At 41.3% G+C, this 15,458-nt stretch overlaps 1 protein-coding gene across 1 annotated transcript in view; it reads left to right on the top strand.

Annotated features, from left to right (window-relative positions):
• Positions 1–15,458, top strand: part of psmd1 (proteasome 26S subunit, non-ATPase 1) — a 41,456-nt gene that overhangs the window by 23,135 nt on the left and 2,863 nt on the right. The window contains exons 18-23 of the mRNA XM_085381424.1: positions 5,724–5,840; positions 6,717–6,819; positions 10,369–10,538; positions 11,500–11,592; positions 11,976–12,062; positions 14,247–14,402. Coding sequence (XP_085237550.1) covers positions 5,724–5,840; positions 6,717–6,819; positions 10,369–10,538; positions 11,500–11,592; positions 11,976–12,062; positions 14,247–14,402 — 726 coding nt within the window. The remainder of the gene's footprint in view (positions 1–5,723; positions 5,841–6,716; positions 6,820–10,368; positions 10,539–11,499; positions 11,593–11,975; positions 12,063–14,246; positions 14,403–15,458) is intronic.

Here is a 15,458-nt window from a genome sequence, read left to right as displayed (position 1 = left end):
ACACTAATGTCATTAATTTGTGAGGTCTGGTTGCCTCTGTTGATAATTGCCTCTCCCGTATTTAACCAAACAGAAATATCCCTGTTGCACTGATCATTCCTGTTGGGATTTTTTCCCTTTTTCATAATAAAATACATTTAAAGTTTAAAATAAAAAGTTGCATGCATTTTTTCCAAAAGAAATCAGAGAGGTGATTTTATTGTTGTTGGGTTTTTCTCTGGAAAAGAAAGAAATACTGCATAAATAATGTCACAGAAGTTCTCTAAATTGTTTTAGGAAACGTGGCTCATTTTTTCCTTGTAAATATTTGATGTCATCTACTAGCGTGTTAACAAAAATCACTGTATTTACTCCTCTTTGTGAAAAATGATGTACTTCAAGTTTACGGCATAAAAATATGCTGATTGTTTGGGCTTTAACAGATAAATGAGGCATTTTCAGCCTGATGACCTAAAACTTACAGTGAGGTTCTACAGATCATTCTGTGCAAGAGACTGAATTATAAAATCAAAAAGTTATGTTTATCTGTGGTGATTTTAATATTGACCTGTTGAATCCAAAAAAGCATAAAATGACCGACGAATTCCTAAACACTATGTACAGTTTGAGTTTACATCCTAAAATAACCAGGCCTAGCAGAATTACACCACATTGTGCCACCTTACTTGACAATATTTTCACTAACAATATGGAAAACAACATTGTGAGCGGAATATTAATTAATGACATCAGTGATCACCTACCAGTTTTTGCAGTTTATGACACTAATTATAAGAAAAATCAGCATGAAGAACAACTGAGATACAGACGTGTAAGGACGGAAGAAACTATGACTGCATTTAAGAACGATCTATTAAATCAGGACTGGGACAAGGTGTACAAAGAAGCTGATATTGATATTGCATATGGCATATTTTTAAGAATATTCATGGAGTTGTACGATAAAAACTGTCCAACAATAAAATACAACAGAAAGCACAAATATTCAGATAGACCATGGCTCACTAAGGGTTTACAAAATGCATGTAAAAAGAAAAATACACTCTATAGGGAATACCTAAAACAAAGAACAAAAGAAGCTGAAAATAAATATAAAAAATACAAAAATAAGTTGACCAATATTATACGTGTATGTAGAAAGGAGTATTATAGTAAAATACTGAACAACAATAAACATAATATGAAAGGAATATGGGATGTTTTAAACGGTATCATTAAAAATAATTCTGGACAACAAAGTTATCCACAATACTTTATCGATAATGGCAATATTATGGAAAACACTGCTGATAAGGTCAACAGCTTTAATCATTATTTTGTAAATATTGGACCAAAACTGGCAGAACAAATTCCTGAGTCACTGCCATCAGTAGAATGCAGTGAAAACCTGATTGATAGGAACCCTAACTCAATGTTCCTCACATCAGTGGAGGAAAAAGAAATAATTGACATTGTACACATGTGTAAATATAAAACATCCACTGATTGTAATGATATTGACATGAAAATCGTCAAGAAGGTCATTGAAGGAATTGTAGGACCTCTAACATATATTTGCAACTTATCATTTCAGACGGGAAAAGTGCCAAACAAAATGAAAATAGCTAAAGTTGTGCCGCTGTATAAAACCGGGGATAGACGCCACTTCACAAATTACAGGCCTATTTCTTTACTACCACAATTCTCCAAAATCCTAGAAAACCTGTTTAATAAACGATTAGACAAATTCTTAGATAAATATAAATTACTCTCTGACAGTCAATATGGATTCAGATCAAAAAGATCAACATCTCTGGCATTAATCGAATCAATTGAGGAGATTACGAATGCTATAGATCAGAAACAGTATGCAGCTGGAGTATTTCTGGATCTCAAGAAAGCATTCGACACAATCAATCATGACATATTAATTAATAAACTGGAACGGTATGGGATTAGGGGGGTTGTACTGCAATGGGTGAAAAATTATTTAAGTGACCGGAAACAATTTGTGAAGCTGGGTGTCCATTCCTCATCATGCTTGGACATTGCTTGTGGTGTTCCACAAGGCTCTGTACTGGGTCCAAAATTATTTATTATTTATATAAATGATATTTGTAAGGCATCTGATATATTAAAATTAGTATTATTTGCAGATGACACAAATATTTTTTGTTCTGGGGGGAATCTAAAGGAGCTGCTGGATACAATTACTTCAGAAATGTGCAAAATTAAAAAATGGTTTAACAGGAACAAACTATCGCTAAATCTAAGTAAAACTAAAATTATCTTATTTGGGAATTCCCTTAGAAATGCACAAGTGCAGATTCATGTAGATGGTGTGGGAATTGAAAGAGTACTTGAACATAAGTTTCTTGGTGTGATTATAGATGATAAATTAAACTGGAAGTCTCATATAAATCATATACATAACAAAATTTCAAGAAGTGTCTCAATCTTGAGTAAAGTAAAACACATTCTGGACCACAAATCACTCCACATTCTCTATTGTTCCCTGATTGCACCGTATTTGAATTACTGTGCAGAGGTTTGGGGCAATACTTACAAATGTTCGCTATCATCAATCTTTATATTACAAAAAAGGGCCATAAGGATAATCCATAAAACTGGTTACAGAGATCATACAAATCCACTATTCTTAAAATCAAAAATTCTAAAATTCACAGATCTGGTTCATTTTCTCACAGCACAAATTATATATAAAGCAATAAATAACCTGCTTCCTGACAATATTCTAAAAATGTTTTCTAAAAGGGAACGGGGATACAATTTGAGGGGGGAATTAAATTTAAAACATCCTCGTATCCGTACAACATTAAAAAGTTTTTGCATCTCTGTGTGTGGAGTGAAGCTGTGGAACAGACTAAGTAAAGATATGAAGCAATGTCCAAGCATGGCGCAGTTTAAAAAGCGGTTTAAGGATATGGTTTTTACAGGGTACAGGGAAAAGGTAGAGATTTGATAGGGTGTTCTTGTCTAATATTTTCATGTGTGTGCGCATGCACGGGTTTGTTGGTATGGGTATATATGTATGTGTGTGTGTGTGTGTGTGTGTGTGTGTGTATATATATATATATATATATATATATATATATATATGTATATGTGTATATGTATATATATATGTATGTATATGTGTATATGTATATATATATGTATGTGTATATGTATATATATATATATGTGTATATGTATATGTATATATATATATATGTGTATATGTATATGTATATATGTGTATATATATATATATATATGTATATATGTATATATATATATATATATGTATATATATATGTATATATGTATATACACATATATACATATACATATACACATGCCTAGAATTGTACAAGATCAATGGGACCCTAAGAGCCTTCATCAGGAACTCAATGGGGATGTGGCGTACAACACTAGAGGCCAACTCCAAGCCCATAGCACAAGTCACCATCAAGTGCGGGATCTACCAAGGAGATGCTCTGTCCCCACTGCTATTCTGCATAGGCCTGAACCCCCTCAGTGAGATCATTAACAAGACTGGCTACGGATACCGACTACGGAACGGAGCAGTTGTCAGCCACCTCCTGTACATGGATGACATCAAGCTGTATGCCAAGAGTGAACGAGACATCGATTCACTGATCCACACTACCAGGCTATACAGCAATGACATTGGAATGTCGTTCGGACTGGAGAAGTGTAGTCGGATGGTAACAAAGAGAGGGAAGGTAGTCAGAACTGAGGGGATTGAACTACCAGAAGGCAACATTGCAGACATAGAGGACAGTTACAAGTACCTGGGGATCCCGCAGGCGAATGGGAACCATGAAGAGGCCGCTAGAAAAGCTGCAACCACCAAGTACCTGCAGAGGGTCAGGCAAGTCCTGAGGAGTCAGCTGAATGGTAAGAACAAGATCCGGGCCATCAACACCTATGCCCTGCCCGTGATCAGGTACCCTGCTGGGGTAATAGGCTGGCCAAAGGAGGAGATAGAAGCCACTGACATAAAGACAAGAAAGCTCCTTACCATGCATGGAGGGTTTCACCCCAAGTCCAGCACCCTGAGGCTGTACGCTAAGCGGAAGGAAGGGGGCCGGGGACTGGTGAGTGTCAGCACCACAGTCCAGGATGAGACAACGAACATCCAAGAATACATTGGGAAGATGGCCCCAACTGACCGAGTGCTCAGTGAATACCTCAGGCAGCAGAAACCCAAGAAAGAGGAGGGAGATGAGGAACCATCATGGAAGGACAGGCCCCTGCACGGTATGTACCACCGGCAGATAGAGGGGGTGGCTGATATCCAGAAATCCTACCAGTGGCTGGACAAAGCTGGACTGAAAGACAGCACAGAGGCACTAATCATGGCAGCACAAGAACAAGCTCTGAGCACAAGATCCATAGAGGCTGGGGTCTATCACACCAGGCAAGACCCCAGGTGCAGGCTGTGTAAAGATGCCCCAGAGACAATCCAGCACATAACAGCAGGGTGCAAGATGCTAGCAGGCAAGGCATACATGGAACGCCATAACCAAGTGGCCGGCATAGTGTACAGGAACATCTGTGCCGAGTATAACCTGGAAGTCCCGAGGTCAAAATGGGAGATGCCCCCAAGGGTGGTGGAGAATGACCGAGCTAAGATCCTGTGGGACTTCCAGATACAGACGGACAAAATGGTGGTGGCTAACCAACCGGACATAGTGGTGGTAGATAAACAGAAGAAGACGGCCGTAGTGATCGATGTAGCGGTTCCGAATGACAGCAATATCAGGAAGAAGGAACACGAGAAGCTGGAGAAATACCAAGGGCTCAGAGAAGAGCTCGAGAGGATGTGGAGGGTGAAGGTAACGGTGGTCCCCGTGGTAATCGGAGCACTAGGTGCGGTGACTCCCAAGCTAGGCGAGTGGCTCCAACAGATCCCGGGAACAACATCGGAGATCTCTGTCCAGAAGAGCGCAGTCCTGGGAACAGCTAAGATACTGCGCAGGACCCTCAAGCTCCCAGGCCTCTGGTAGAGGACCCGAGCTTGAAGGATAAACCGCCCGCAGGGGCGTGCTGGGTGTTGTATATATATATAAAATTGTAGGTTGTGTATCCTTCAGGTGTTAATGGGGTTATTGAAAATGTGTATGTGTGTATATACGTAGGTATGGATAGATAGAAACATATATGTGTATATATTAAAAAAAAAAAAAAATTACACATAACATATAATGTAATTACAAGGAGGTATTTCTGTAGTCTATTGATACTAGATAGTGGAAAAGGGGTGGGATTAAATAAGCTTATGCTTCTTCCTGCTCCTTTTTGAACATGGACGTTATTTGGAGTTGTGGTTGCTCATTTTCCTTTTGTTTGCTTTGTTCATTTGTCTCTTTTAATTCTATTTTTTTTTTTATACTTTTTCAACATGTTCAAAATAAAGATTCAATCAATCAATCAATCAATAAAAGACCTTCAAGATTATGAAGGCTCGGTCCATTGATTTTTGAAAATTGTCTTATTATTTTATAGAAGCAAAACCGTCACATCTGTCTTAACAGTCTAATCTTCAGTACCAATCTTCGAGAAATGCTTAAAGCTCCTCTAAGAACATTTTATCATTTAAATCGTGAATTTGAGTTAAATATGAAGGAATAATTTCCAGGCCTGCAGTTTGAAAAAAGTGAAAATGTTGTATATTTAAACCAATGTTTCCTACTCTTCTGTGTTTCTTGTCACAGGAGGCCATCAATCTCTTGGAGCCCATGACCAACGACCCTGTAAATTACGTGAGACAAGGCGCCCTCATCGCCTCTGCCCTCATCATGGTCCAACAGACTGAAGTCACCTGTCCCAAGGTAAGTGAGCAGGCGTAATTGGCAGGACCAGCATTCAGTGAGACTGTCTGCACTCTTCAGTATAACTATAAAACAGAGGAACTTCCTTTTGGATGTAAAATGTACACGAGTAGAAAAACAAAACTGCTCTGTTATTGCACGCCGGTCTTGGCTGATTCATAATACGATACCAATGAGACAGAGGTTTTGTTGAATAAACCGTGAGAAGGAAAAAAGGTGGGAAGACTTGACTGAAAGCAGAAAGTATTAGTATTATGAATGCAGAAGGAATAAGGTCTGTGCCATGGAAGACTGAAGAGTGACTAGTCCCAGCATAACTGCACGCACTCACCCTTGAATCACCGCATACTTTGTCATAGACGGTTAAGAAATACCAGATGCATTTTCAAAGAGTCTTCATCTGCACAGCAAAGGTCTATAAGCCTCGAGGCAGTATGCAGAATTTTGCAAGAGGTAGTTGTTTATTTCTTTTTTAGCAGCTGAATATCTATGACCCCACCCCCCCCAACACAACCTCCTACCATTGTAATTTCCAGTTCTGCTGTGGAGTTGTAGACAGGCCAATAGTTTGCGGGTGGTGAAATTAGGCCAAATATGTTGAAAGCAACCTAGCAGAGCATTGACTTAGCTTATTTGCAAAAACAAAACTTTATGTTCTTGATGTTGGAACTCTGACAGGTACATCATCATCACCGCAGGTGTCACAAAGCTGATGTGCTGTTAATATTCTGCAGATACTGAGTGAACCTGATAAATGCGTTAAAGCCTGCGACGACTGCGTTTAAAATCTTTGCTCTTTCCTTTATATGTTGAGCACCTCCTGCTTTATTGCAGTGTATTTTTAAATTAATTTTCCTAATTTCATCTTGACTCTAGGTGAACCAGTTCAGGCAACTTTACGCAAAGGTGATCAACGACAAGCACGATGACGTCATGGCCAAGTTCGGCGCCATCCTGGCCCAGGGAATCCTCGATGCAGGTCGGTCTCCAAACAGAGTTGCTGTGGGTTTATCCATGTCAGTCACTGAGTGAGAGAATGAATGGGTATGCGGTCCCGCCTGCCTCACATGCCTTCACCACTTAGTGGAGTACAAAAAGATGTGTAATTCTTAATTACACGGTAAAACAAGTGAACGGCTCTACATGTTAGGTGGGTTTGTGGTTTTGTGTGCGCCTTAATTGGAGTTCCTTTGCACTCGAGCAAACAGTAACCCCCTCCTTTGGCTGACCACCCGTGCATTGCGTTTCTGGAACAGATCATGCTAAAGGTGCATTAGCGCCTGCCAGCCCGTACCTCAGCTCCGCTCTGCTCGCAGCCATATGGCCCGTCGGTCTCCCTGCGGTAATTATTGTTTGTCTGATAGTCTCTGTGTTTGTGTGTCTGTGCGGCTGTTTGTAGACACAAGCAAGCAGCTTGTGTGTGTGCGTGTGTGTGTGTGTGTGTGTGTGAGGTCCTACAGAGCTGCATATCATCACATGGAGAACTCGTATGTATGCAAAAAGAAAACCCCAGTGTAAGGGTTTCATCTAAATACAAGTATGTGTGTTAATAGCAGGGAAACACACTGAAATACACTCTCAGGTGTTGCATTCTTCACAAAGTGAACCCGAGCACCTTTACATGACACTTTTTTCTTTTCTTCATTAAGCACAGCATTGGCTCGCTGTTAACTCGGCCCCTCTTGCTCTCTGATTAACGGTCATTTTGTTCTGGGTAGATTATCCATGTTGATGACCGACAGGATTTCCATCATGCTTCAGATCAAGCGCAATAAATTCAGGCCAGGATGTCCCTGCTTGAGACCAAAACCCCTGATTCTTCCCACCCTCAGCTCTCTTTCCTGCACAAGCTGCTTAGCCCTGTTTTCAGTGCAGAATATACACTACTCCCGTTTGAATGTCAGACATGCTCAGGCTCATGCGGTACGAATGTTTAAGTATTCTCGTCCTTCCAGGGCCTTGGGAGTGTTTGAGGTGCAGGGGTAATTGTATTTAATTTGACTGGCGGAAGCGATTAGAGCTCAGTTTCATGATAACTGGTGCTCATTACCCTGAAAGCCGTCAGTCTCCTGCTTTCCTTCTCTCACTTTGCGTCCACGTCTTTTCCTCCCGCCTGTATTTTCAGGCTTTCTCCCAGTATTTGATGCAGTCTGAATCAAGTGTAATTAGCTTTCGCATTCTTATGTAAAAAAAGAAAAAAGAAAAAACAAGAAGAAAAACCAAATCATGCCACGTCTTGTTGTTTTTATTCGATGGAGCTGTTTCTTCACACCCAAACATGCAGGCCGGCTGTTGATGTAGTCACGTTACACCTTTTTAAGGGATCGCAGTGGATCTGCGCACCTCCCTCACCTACTCCTTGGAATGAAAATTGGCCCACCAAAGTGAGAGTTGACGAAAACAGCGGGTGGGGGAGAACCTGTTACTGAAGTGCACTCAAGCTCTTCTAAGTATTTAAGAGACTCTCAAGCACACGCTCGTGGTGCGTTGAGCTAGCCTCGTTACTCATTCTGGCCAACATTGAGCCCATGGGACTGGAATGTCTCGTACACCGGCTCAGATTTGAAGATAAGGCCCCGTAATTAAATCATCCGAGTGACCTCAGGTTAGAGTCGCTGTAGGAGAAGAGGGCAGCAGATGATTTAAGTGCTATTGTTTAGGCTGATATTACTTTTAGTTGGAAGGGCTACTCCCTAGTAACCTTGTCATTAAAAAAAAGAAGTGGTTTTCTCTTTATCTCTATAGAAATGATGAATTCATCCTGGTTGCGCTTCCTCTTCCTCCTCTTTCTGTCTTCTGCCATCCCTCCCTTCTGTTTATCCAAGAATTGCTTGGGTGGGCTGTTATTCTTTTGCTCTTTCAAGTTACACCCTTGACCCCTGTTAATCACCCTTCTAGCCATTTTCATAGATAAAAATAAAATACGATATAAATAGATGTCTTTTTGTTGAAGTCAGCAGAACATCTTGATATTTTTGAACCTTCAAGCTGAGATACACTGCCTGCACAAAGAAAAAATTTTTAAAAAATTATATAATATTTCCTTTCAGTGTTTCTTTATTTTTTGTTGCCAAGTTCTTGTGTTATTGATGGGAGAGTAGCACCTCTGAAATGTCCTCCAGAACAATGCAAAAGATTCTCAGTGGGGTTAAGTTGTGGGCTCTGTGGAAACCGGTCCATGAAACCTGGCGTGAGGAAAATCTGGTCATTCACCATATTCGGACAGTCAGGTGACCTTGTTTTTCGCCACACAATGCTGCTGTTTAGTCTTTGCATTTTACGTGACCCTGCTAGAACAAATCGCATCTTTCCCACCTCCTTGGGCGATGTCTTCCAACATGGCTGTTTAATAAATGAGAAGCTACTTGCTGCATGAGATAATAATCATTGTAGTAATTACTCAGGGGAAGGCTCTTAACTCTTTGCTTTTATTATTTGGTGAACATTAAACTGAGCTGTGTATAAACTGTAACTGCTCAGATGTAGATGGAAAAGGCATTTGGGATCTTTTCAGGATGGCAGACACCTCTTTGGATGTAGATCACTTATTAATGCCATGTCCAGCTCAAATCGGATGATAATGAATGAGCCTGTCATGCAGGATGCTTTAGACAATGCATTCCTGGATGTAATTGTCTTGCCATGCACATCCTCATATTTTATATTCTGCCCTGAGATCAACGGATCACACAGAATGAAGCCAGAAGGACAAAGCTCCTTTGGGTGGTGAACATCCTGGTCTGTACCCCTGTTAACCTCTTACTCCCTGATTACTCTGCCAAGTCTCAAATAATGTGTTTCACTATCAACTGTAACTGTGTCACATGAAAGAAAAAAGCTGTTTTCGCCATCAGCATTCTGGTTATTGTTCAAAGCACAGTTTCCTTTTCTTTTCCGTTTTCCCCTCGACTTAGCCCGTGACCTGGGTTTCAGTCTGTTTATGTTAGGTGTTGACGGCCAGCGGCGCTCAGCATTTCATTTGTATCATTGCGGCTTGCTTGAGGTTTGCTGCTTTTCAGTGCTCTCCTTGTTTTCAGACCTTCAGATATTATGCAAGAGCCTGTAATTTAGACAAGAGCTCCCTCTCATCAGTGGTTAGCACATAAAGCAGAAGTAGGTTCAATAATAAATGAGTGTGTCTTTTATGTTGTGGGCACCGATAAATGGGGTCTTTTTGGAAATGTACGACTGATAATTTTGGAATTAGCACTAGGCTATGATGGTAGCAAATTATATCCAGTGCTGCGGACCATGTTATGTTTGGCCCATAAGAAACATTAGAGATGATTGTAAACACGTGGGTCCGTCTGAAGATCAAAAAAGAACCAGCAGCTTAAAAACGTATTAACTCCAACATAGAGAAACATCGGAGTCCAGACCAGCTAAATCAGTGTTAACATAATCAGGGGTTCTTCCTTAGGGGGTCAAAGGTGACAGAAAATTTGAGAACCTGCCATCATGGTCTTTAAGCCTTTCTTGTCTCATTTTACTGAAATGCTCTCTAACCTTTGTGCTTTCTGTCGTCCAGGTGGACGTAACGTGTCCATCTTCCTGCAGTCCAGGACGGGTCACACTCACATGCCGTCAGTGGTCGGCCTGCTGGTCTTCACTCAGTTCTGGTTCTGGTTCCCTCTTTCCCACTTCCTGTCCTTGGCCTTCACACCAACCGCTATAATCGGCCTCAACAAAGACCTCAAGGTACCGAAGCATTTTATTATTTACAAGCCTCAACCTCAACATGTTTAAAGTGGGCTATGGTGTCTGGTAGATTAGTCCCACCTATGTGTTTATTATGTGTTTATAGGTGAGCCTTGTTTTGTATGTAGGAAACAGCAACATGAGGTCTAAGATATGGCTGCTGAGCTTGTAGTTATTGCTGCATGTCGTGCAGGAAATATTTAGCCTCTTGTCTTGGGAACAACTGTAACCAGCAGCCGACTCTTAACAAGGCTCTCCTGACTTTTTGCCTGTTCTGGCTGCCTGCCACTCGCACTCTGGTGCCAAAGGATCAGCGTGACATATTGTGGTGTTAAACTGGTATTAGATGAGCTTAAGCTCTTCTGTCCTACCCGAATCAGCAGCACCGGACACCTGGGACACTGACACCCTTTTGAGGTTTTGTGAATTCCCAACGTTACAAAGCACTAGAGAATATACTCTGTGTAAATCCCTGAATAACCAGGGCCGGGGACAGCGGGGTTTAACAGACTCGCCGCACCCCGGAAAGGTTTGTCAGGTCGAGTTCTGCTGCACAGCACAAGCCTTCACAGACGTTGAGCCTTACCATAGGTGAAAACAACATCCTTGTCACTTGCCCTGTGTTTTTCAAATGGGTTCAGACCGAGCTAATGTAAGCCAGGCTTTCTCCAGCTTCAACCTCTCTGCAAGCATTTTTTTTCAGGTAACAGAGGATTCCCTTGCTTAAAGGTGTCTGTTTTGAAGTAACTGAAGGAATAGGAAGTGCCAAGTCCTTGAACATCATTCAGGAAGGATTATAAAATACAGCCTGTAATAGATGACGCTAAGTGGCTGTCTCTTAGAGGGTGCTTCAAACAGGTGCTCTGTACTGTAGCGAGAACGTCAGTCAGCTCATTTTCAGTTACACTGTGAACATATGAAACATGTTTACAAAGTTTTTTTATTCTCCTCTCTTTTTCAGATGCCTAAGGTGCAGTACCGCTCCAACTGTAAGCCCTCCACCTTCGCCTACCCACCAGCTCTGGAGGTTCCCAAAGAGAAGGAGAAGGAGAAGGTGAGCACTGAGGCGCCGCAGCACATCAGCTTGTTTTGCTTTCCCTTTTTCTGAAATTATTAGTTCAGGAAAGCTGATCCCGCTCCGTATTGATTTGCAAATAATTTCGAACCCTCCCTGTAAAGACTCATCATCTTCCTGCCCGTCGTGTTTATTATTGTAGAATCTCTGGCCTTTTTTTTTTTTTTTTCTCAGTTGCTCATTTCACAATCCAATCCTGCCCTTGGAGAATGTAATGAAAGACATTTATTTTGTGGTTCACTAGTTTTGTACATTTTAAGCCATGTTTGTAGAAGGTCTTAATGTCTGTGGTAACGTCTGACGTCGTGGAAATGTCTGTGCTCTCTCTCTCGCTCTCTCGCTCTCTCTCTCTCTCATGCCAGGTATCCACCGCTGTTCTCTCCATCACAGCCAAAGCCAAGAAGAAGGAGAAGGAAAAGAAAGAGAAGGAGGAGGAGAAGATGGAAGTGGTGAGTGGGGAAAACAACCCAACTTTCCTGATTCATTGCTAATAATCGTATTGTGTTTTTTTTCCCTGTTTAATATTAATTTTTAAAGATATTACTATTTTTTGTAGTTGTTTTGATTATTATTGGAGAAAGCAGCTTTACCTCCAGGAACAGAAAAATCCAACAAAATCGAACCGTAACCACGCTGAGGTTGCTTTTCTTAAATGAAAACAGAAGGATGGTTGTTGGTACTCAGGTCCTTCATTTCTGCAGTTGAAGTTAAAGCATTTATTATATTTTATAATCGTGAAACTCTTCAGCTGTAGCGAGATGTGCTGCAGCCGCTGTCCACCTGTTTAGCTGCTTGTTAAAAAGCTAATCAGCCAATCAGATGGCTTGTAGACATGGTTAAGATTAAAATGCTGAAGTTCAAACCAACCATCAGAATATCGAAGAAAATGATTTAAGTGACTTTGAATGTGGCGTAGTTGTTGTGCCAGGCAGGCTGGTCTGAAGCTTATTTACAGAATCTATTTGGATTTTTCTACTCAACCATCTTTAGGTTTTATAGATGATTCTGGAAAAAGTGAAAATGCCTTGTTTATGTTGGAGGAGAAAGGCCAAAGTGGAGCTGATAGGAAGGCAATAAACTCATTACAGCTGAGGCATGCAGAAGAGCATCTCTCAACACACCACACGTTGACCCTTGAAGCAGATAGGCTGCAGCAGCAGAAGACCGCACCAGGTCCTACTGTCAGCCAGGAGCAACAAACTGAGGCCACTGGGGCTGGTCAAGTTTAAAGTTTAAACTTAAAAATATGGCCTAGACTGAGTCTCAATTTCTGCTGCCTCATTCAAATGGTAGGATCAGAATTAGTTGTAAACAACATGAAAGCTTAGCCAAGATACTGAACTCCAGGTTGCTCTCCAATATTTTCATCAGAGTGCGACTGTTAGAAAGCATTTAGGTGCAGGAAAAAGTGCTTGTAATGACGGGGGGATTGAGGCATGGTGTGTGAAGCACTGTTCTACTTGAGCACTCAGTTATGCCAACAGTTCAGGTTGGTGCTGGTGGTGTAAGGGTGTGGGGGATATTTTCTTGTCACACTTCAGGCCCCTTACTACCAACTGAGCATCATTTAAACACCATACCTGAATGTTGTTGCTAACCGTGTCTATTGTTTTATGACCACAGTTTGTCCATCTGGTTCCAGCAGGATAATGCTCAGAAAGATCCAGTCATCTCAAACTGGTTTCTTAGACATAACGCTGATCCCACTGTACACAACTGGACTGCAGCATCTATGCGGTGCTTGTTGAATCTTTGCCACCAAGAATTAGGCAGCTGTGAAGGAACGAGTCCAGCCTGGTCCTTGTAAGGTGTACCTACTAAAGTGGCCAGTGAGCGTATAATATAGTGTCTGTCTTTGCTTTTCGCCTTTGGCTTCAGTCACCACGCAGCAGTCCATCTTTTCTACTAGTGTGTTTTTTGCACTTAGAGTATTTGTGCTTTTTTTTCTCCTGTAGCTTTTGTTGTCATCAAACAAATGAAAACTTTCCTGTTAGTCAAATCAAATGACAGCTGTATGAAAAATGAATGGAGTAGCGCAGCATACACCCAGTTGTTTCTTTTCTTAAAGTCTCTTGAGCTTTTCACTCATCCACAGCCAGCGTTCAGACACCCCTGTCAGTAAAGAGCCAGTATGACTTTCATTGGGATTTTCTCTGAGTGTAGGCCGTGTGTTTGATCCTCTCTGCCACGCTACATCTCAGCTCTGGTGCTGAGAGACGAGCCTGGAAACGTCCTACGCGCTCACATCTCAGGCTTTTGATTTTATTTGGCTTAACTCGAAGATGGTGGTTGAAGGAAAGGTACCCACTAAAACTGGGGTCAGACGGTTCATTTGCTTATTCATAATCCATCAGTACTCGTTGTGCCTCATTCGTAGTTTTCCAGCATTTGCTGAGCAGCCCGACAATTCATTTGCCATCAGCGGTGCCAGAGCAGGAAGAGCAGGCTGATTCACAGAAATGGAAAGATGGAGGGGGGAGGGTAGAATTTATTACCCATGACACCTCAATAATGTCCAATTCACAGTAGAAAGAAATTATTCCGAGTCAGGGACTAGATCTGTTCAGACAAAGCAGTAAATGAATATACTGTAAGTACTTCTAGTGGCCCTGATCCTCATTCTTCCTTCGCAGGAGGTCCAAGAAGGTGAGAAAGAGAAGAAGGATGAAGAGAAGAAAAAGGAGGTGGAGCCAAATTTCCAGCTCCTGGAGAACCCAGCCAGAGTGATGCCAGCTCAGCTCAAAGTCCTCACGATGCCAGAGACCTGCCGCTACCAGCCCTTCAAACCGGTAACTCAAAATCCACCAGATGTGGACCGAGATCCACATTTTCTGTTTTTTATGAACTTGATTGTTCAGATTTTACATGACATGCTTCAGAAAACAAACAAAACAAATCGAGTTAAGGTCAAAGCCCCTTCGGTCCGTCACTCCTGTTAATATCTGAGTCATTTGGTTTTAGGCCCCTCTCAGAAAATATGAACATAGCTTCTTTTACTGATAAAGTCAGCAAAGTCATTATTTTCATGTACAGATTACACCAAAATTTATTTCCAGTATAACAACATGAGGTCTCCACCACAACACAGCACCCAAATAGATTGTTGAATGTACTTATTCTGCTCATTTTTTATTGTTTACAGCATCGGTGCTTCTGTGACGTCTCAGATGTCCCCTGAGTCACAGCATTTACACGTGATATTTCTAAATGAGTGCTAAGCATCAGAGAGCAGAATTTAACAGTGTAACAGTATCTCTGATTATTTTCCTCTAATATAAATCGTTCAAATTAAGATCCAGGCCGCGGGTTGATTTTGGCCTCGTTCGATTAAAAAGTGCAGAATCTCCCCCGTCCAGGCCCATAAACCCGAGCGCTGCGGTTCTCCTGTAAACGCTGACAGTTTTCCACAGTAAACGGCAGGACAGCGTGCACTCACCCCAGTCCTGTAAAGAGGAAGTACTGTTTGATTTTTCTGTCCAGCGAGCGAAGCTCGGTGTACTACACTGTACATGTGTCCCTGCTTGTCTAAGGTTTTGGTAATGCTGCTTTCCTTTTAAGGGTTTGTTTTAGGTTCCAAAAGCAGGTTTAGGAAGTGAAGGGAGGTTTACAGGACTTATCTTGAAATCTGCTCAGTGTTAAGAGGCTTATTATATGGAGATTAATACAAGACTTCCTGTCTTTGGGTCTCTGTTTGGCTTGTGTGTAATCTTTTACTTTTTTGGGCGCATATGTAAACCTTTAATTTGAATTATGCAAATCCTCAAAAGTATTGCTTATTTAGAAATACTTCTAATATACCTACACTTCTGTTATAGATGTACTGTTACACTGAATGTAAATATTTC

This window comes from Rhamphochromis longiceps, linkage group LG15, assembly GCF_057381845.1.
Source record: "Rhamphochromis longiceps isolate RC_006_pf linkage group LG15, R_longiceps_female_GT1.1, whole genome shotgun sequence".
Lineage (NCBI taxonomy): Eukaryota > Metazoa > Chordata > Actinopteri > Cichliformes > Cichlidae > Rhamphochromis > Rhamphochromis longiceps.
The sequence above is the reverse complement of the archived record's forward strand: the minus strand, read 5'-3'. Positions and strand labels throughout refer to the sequence as shown.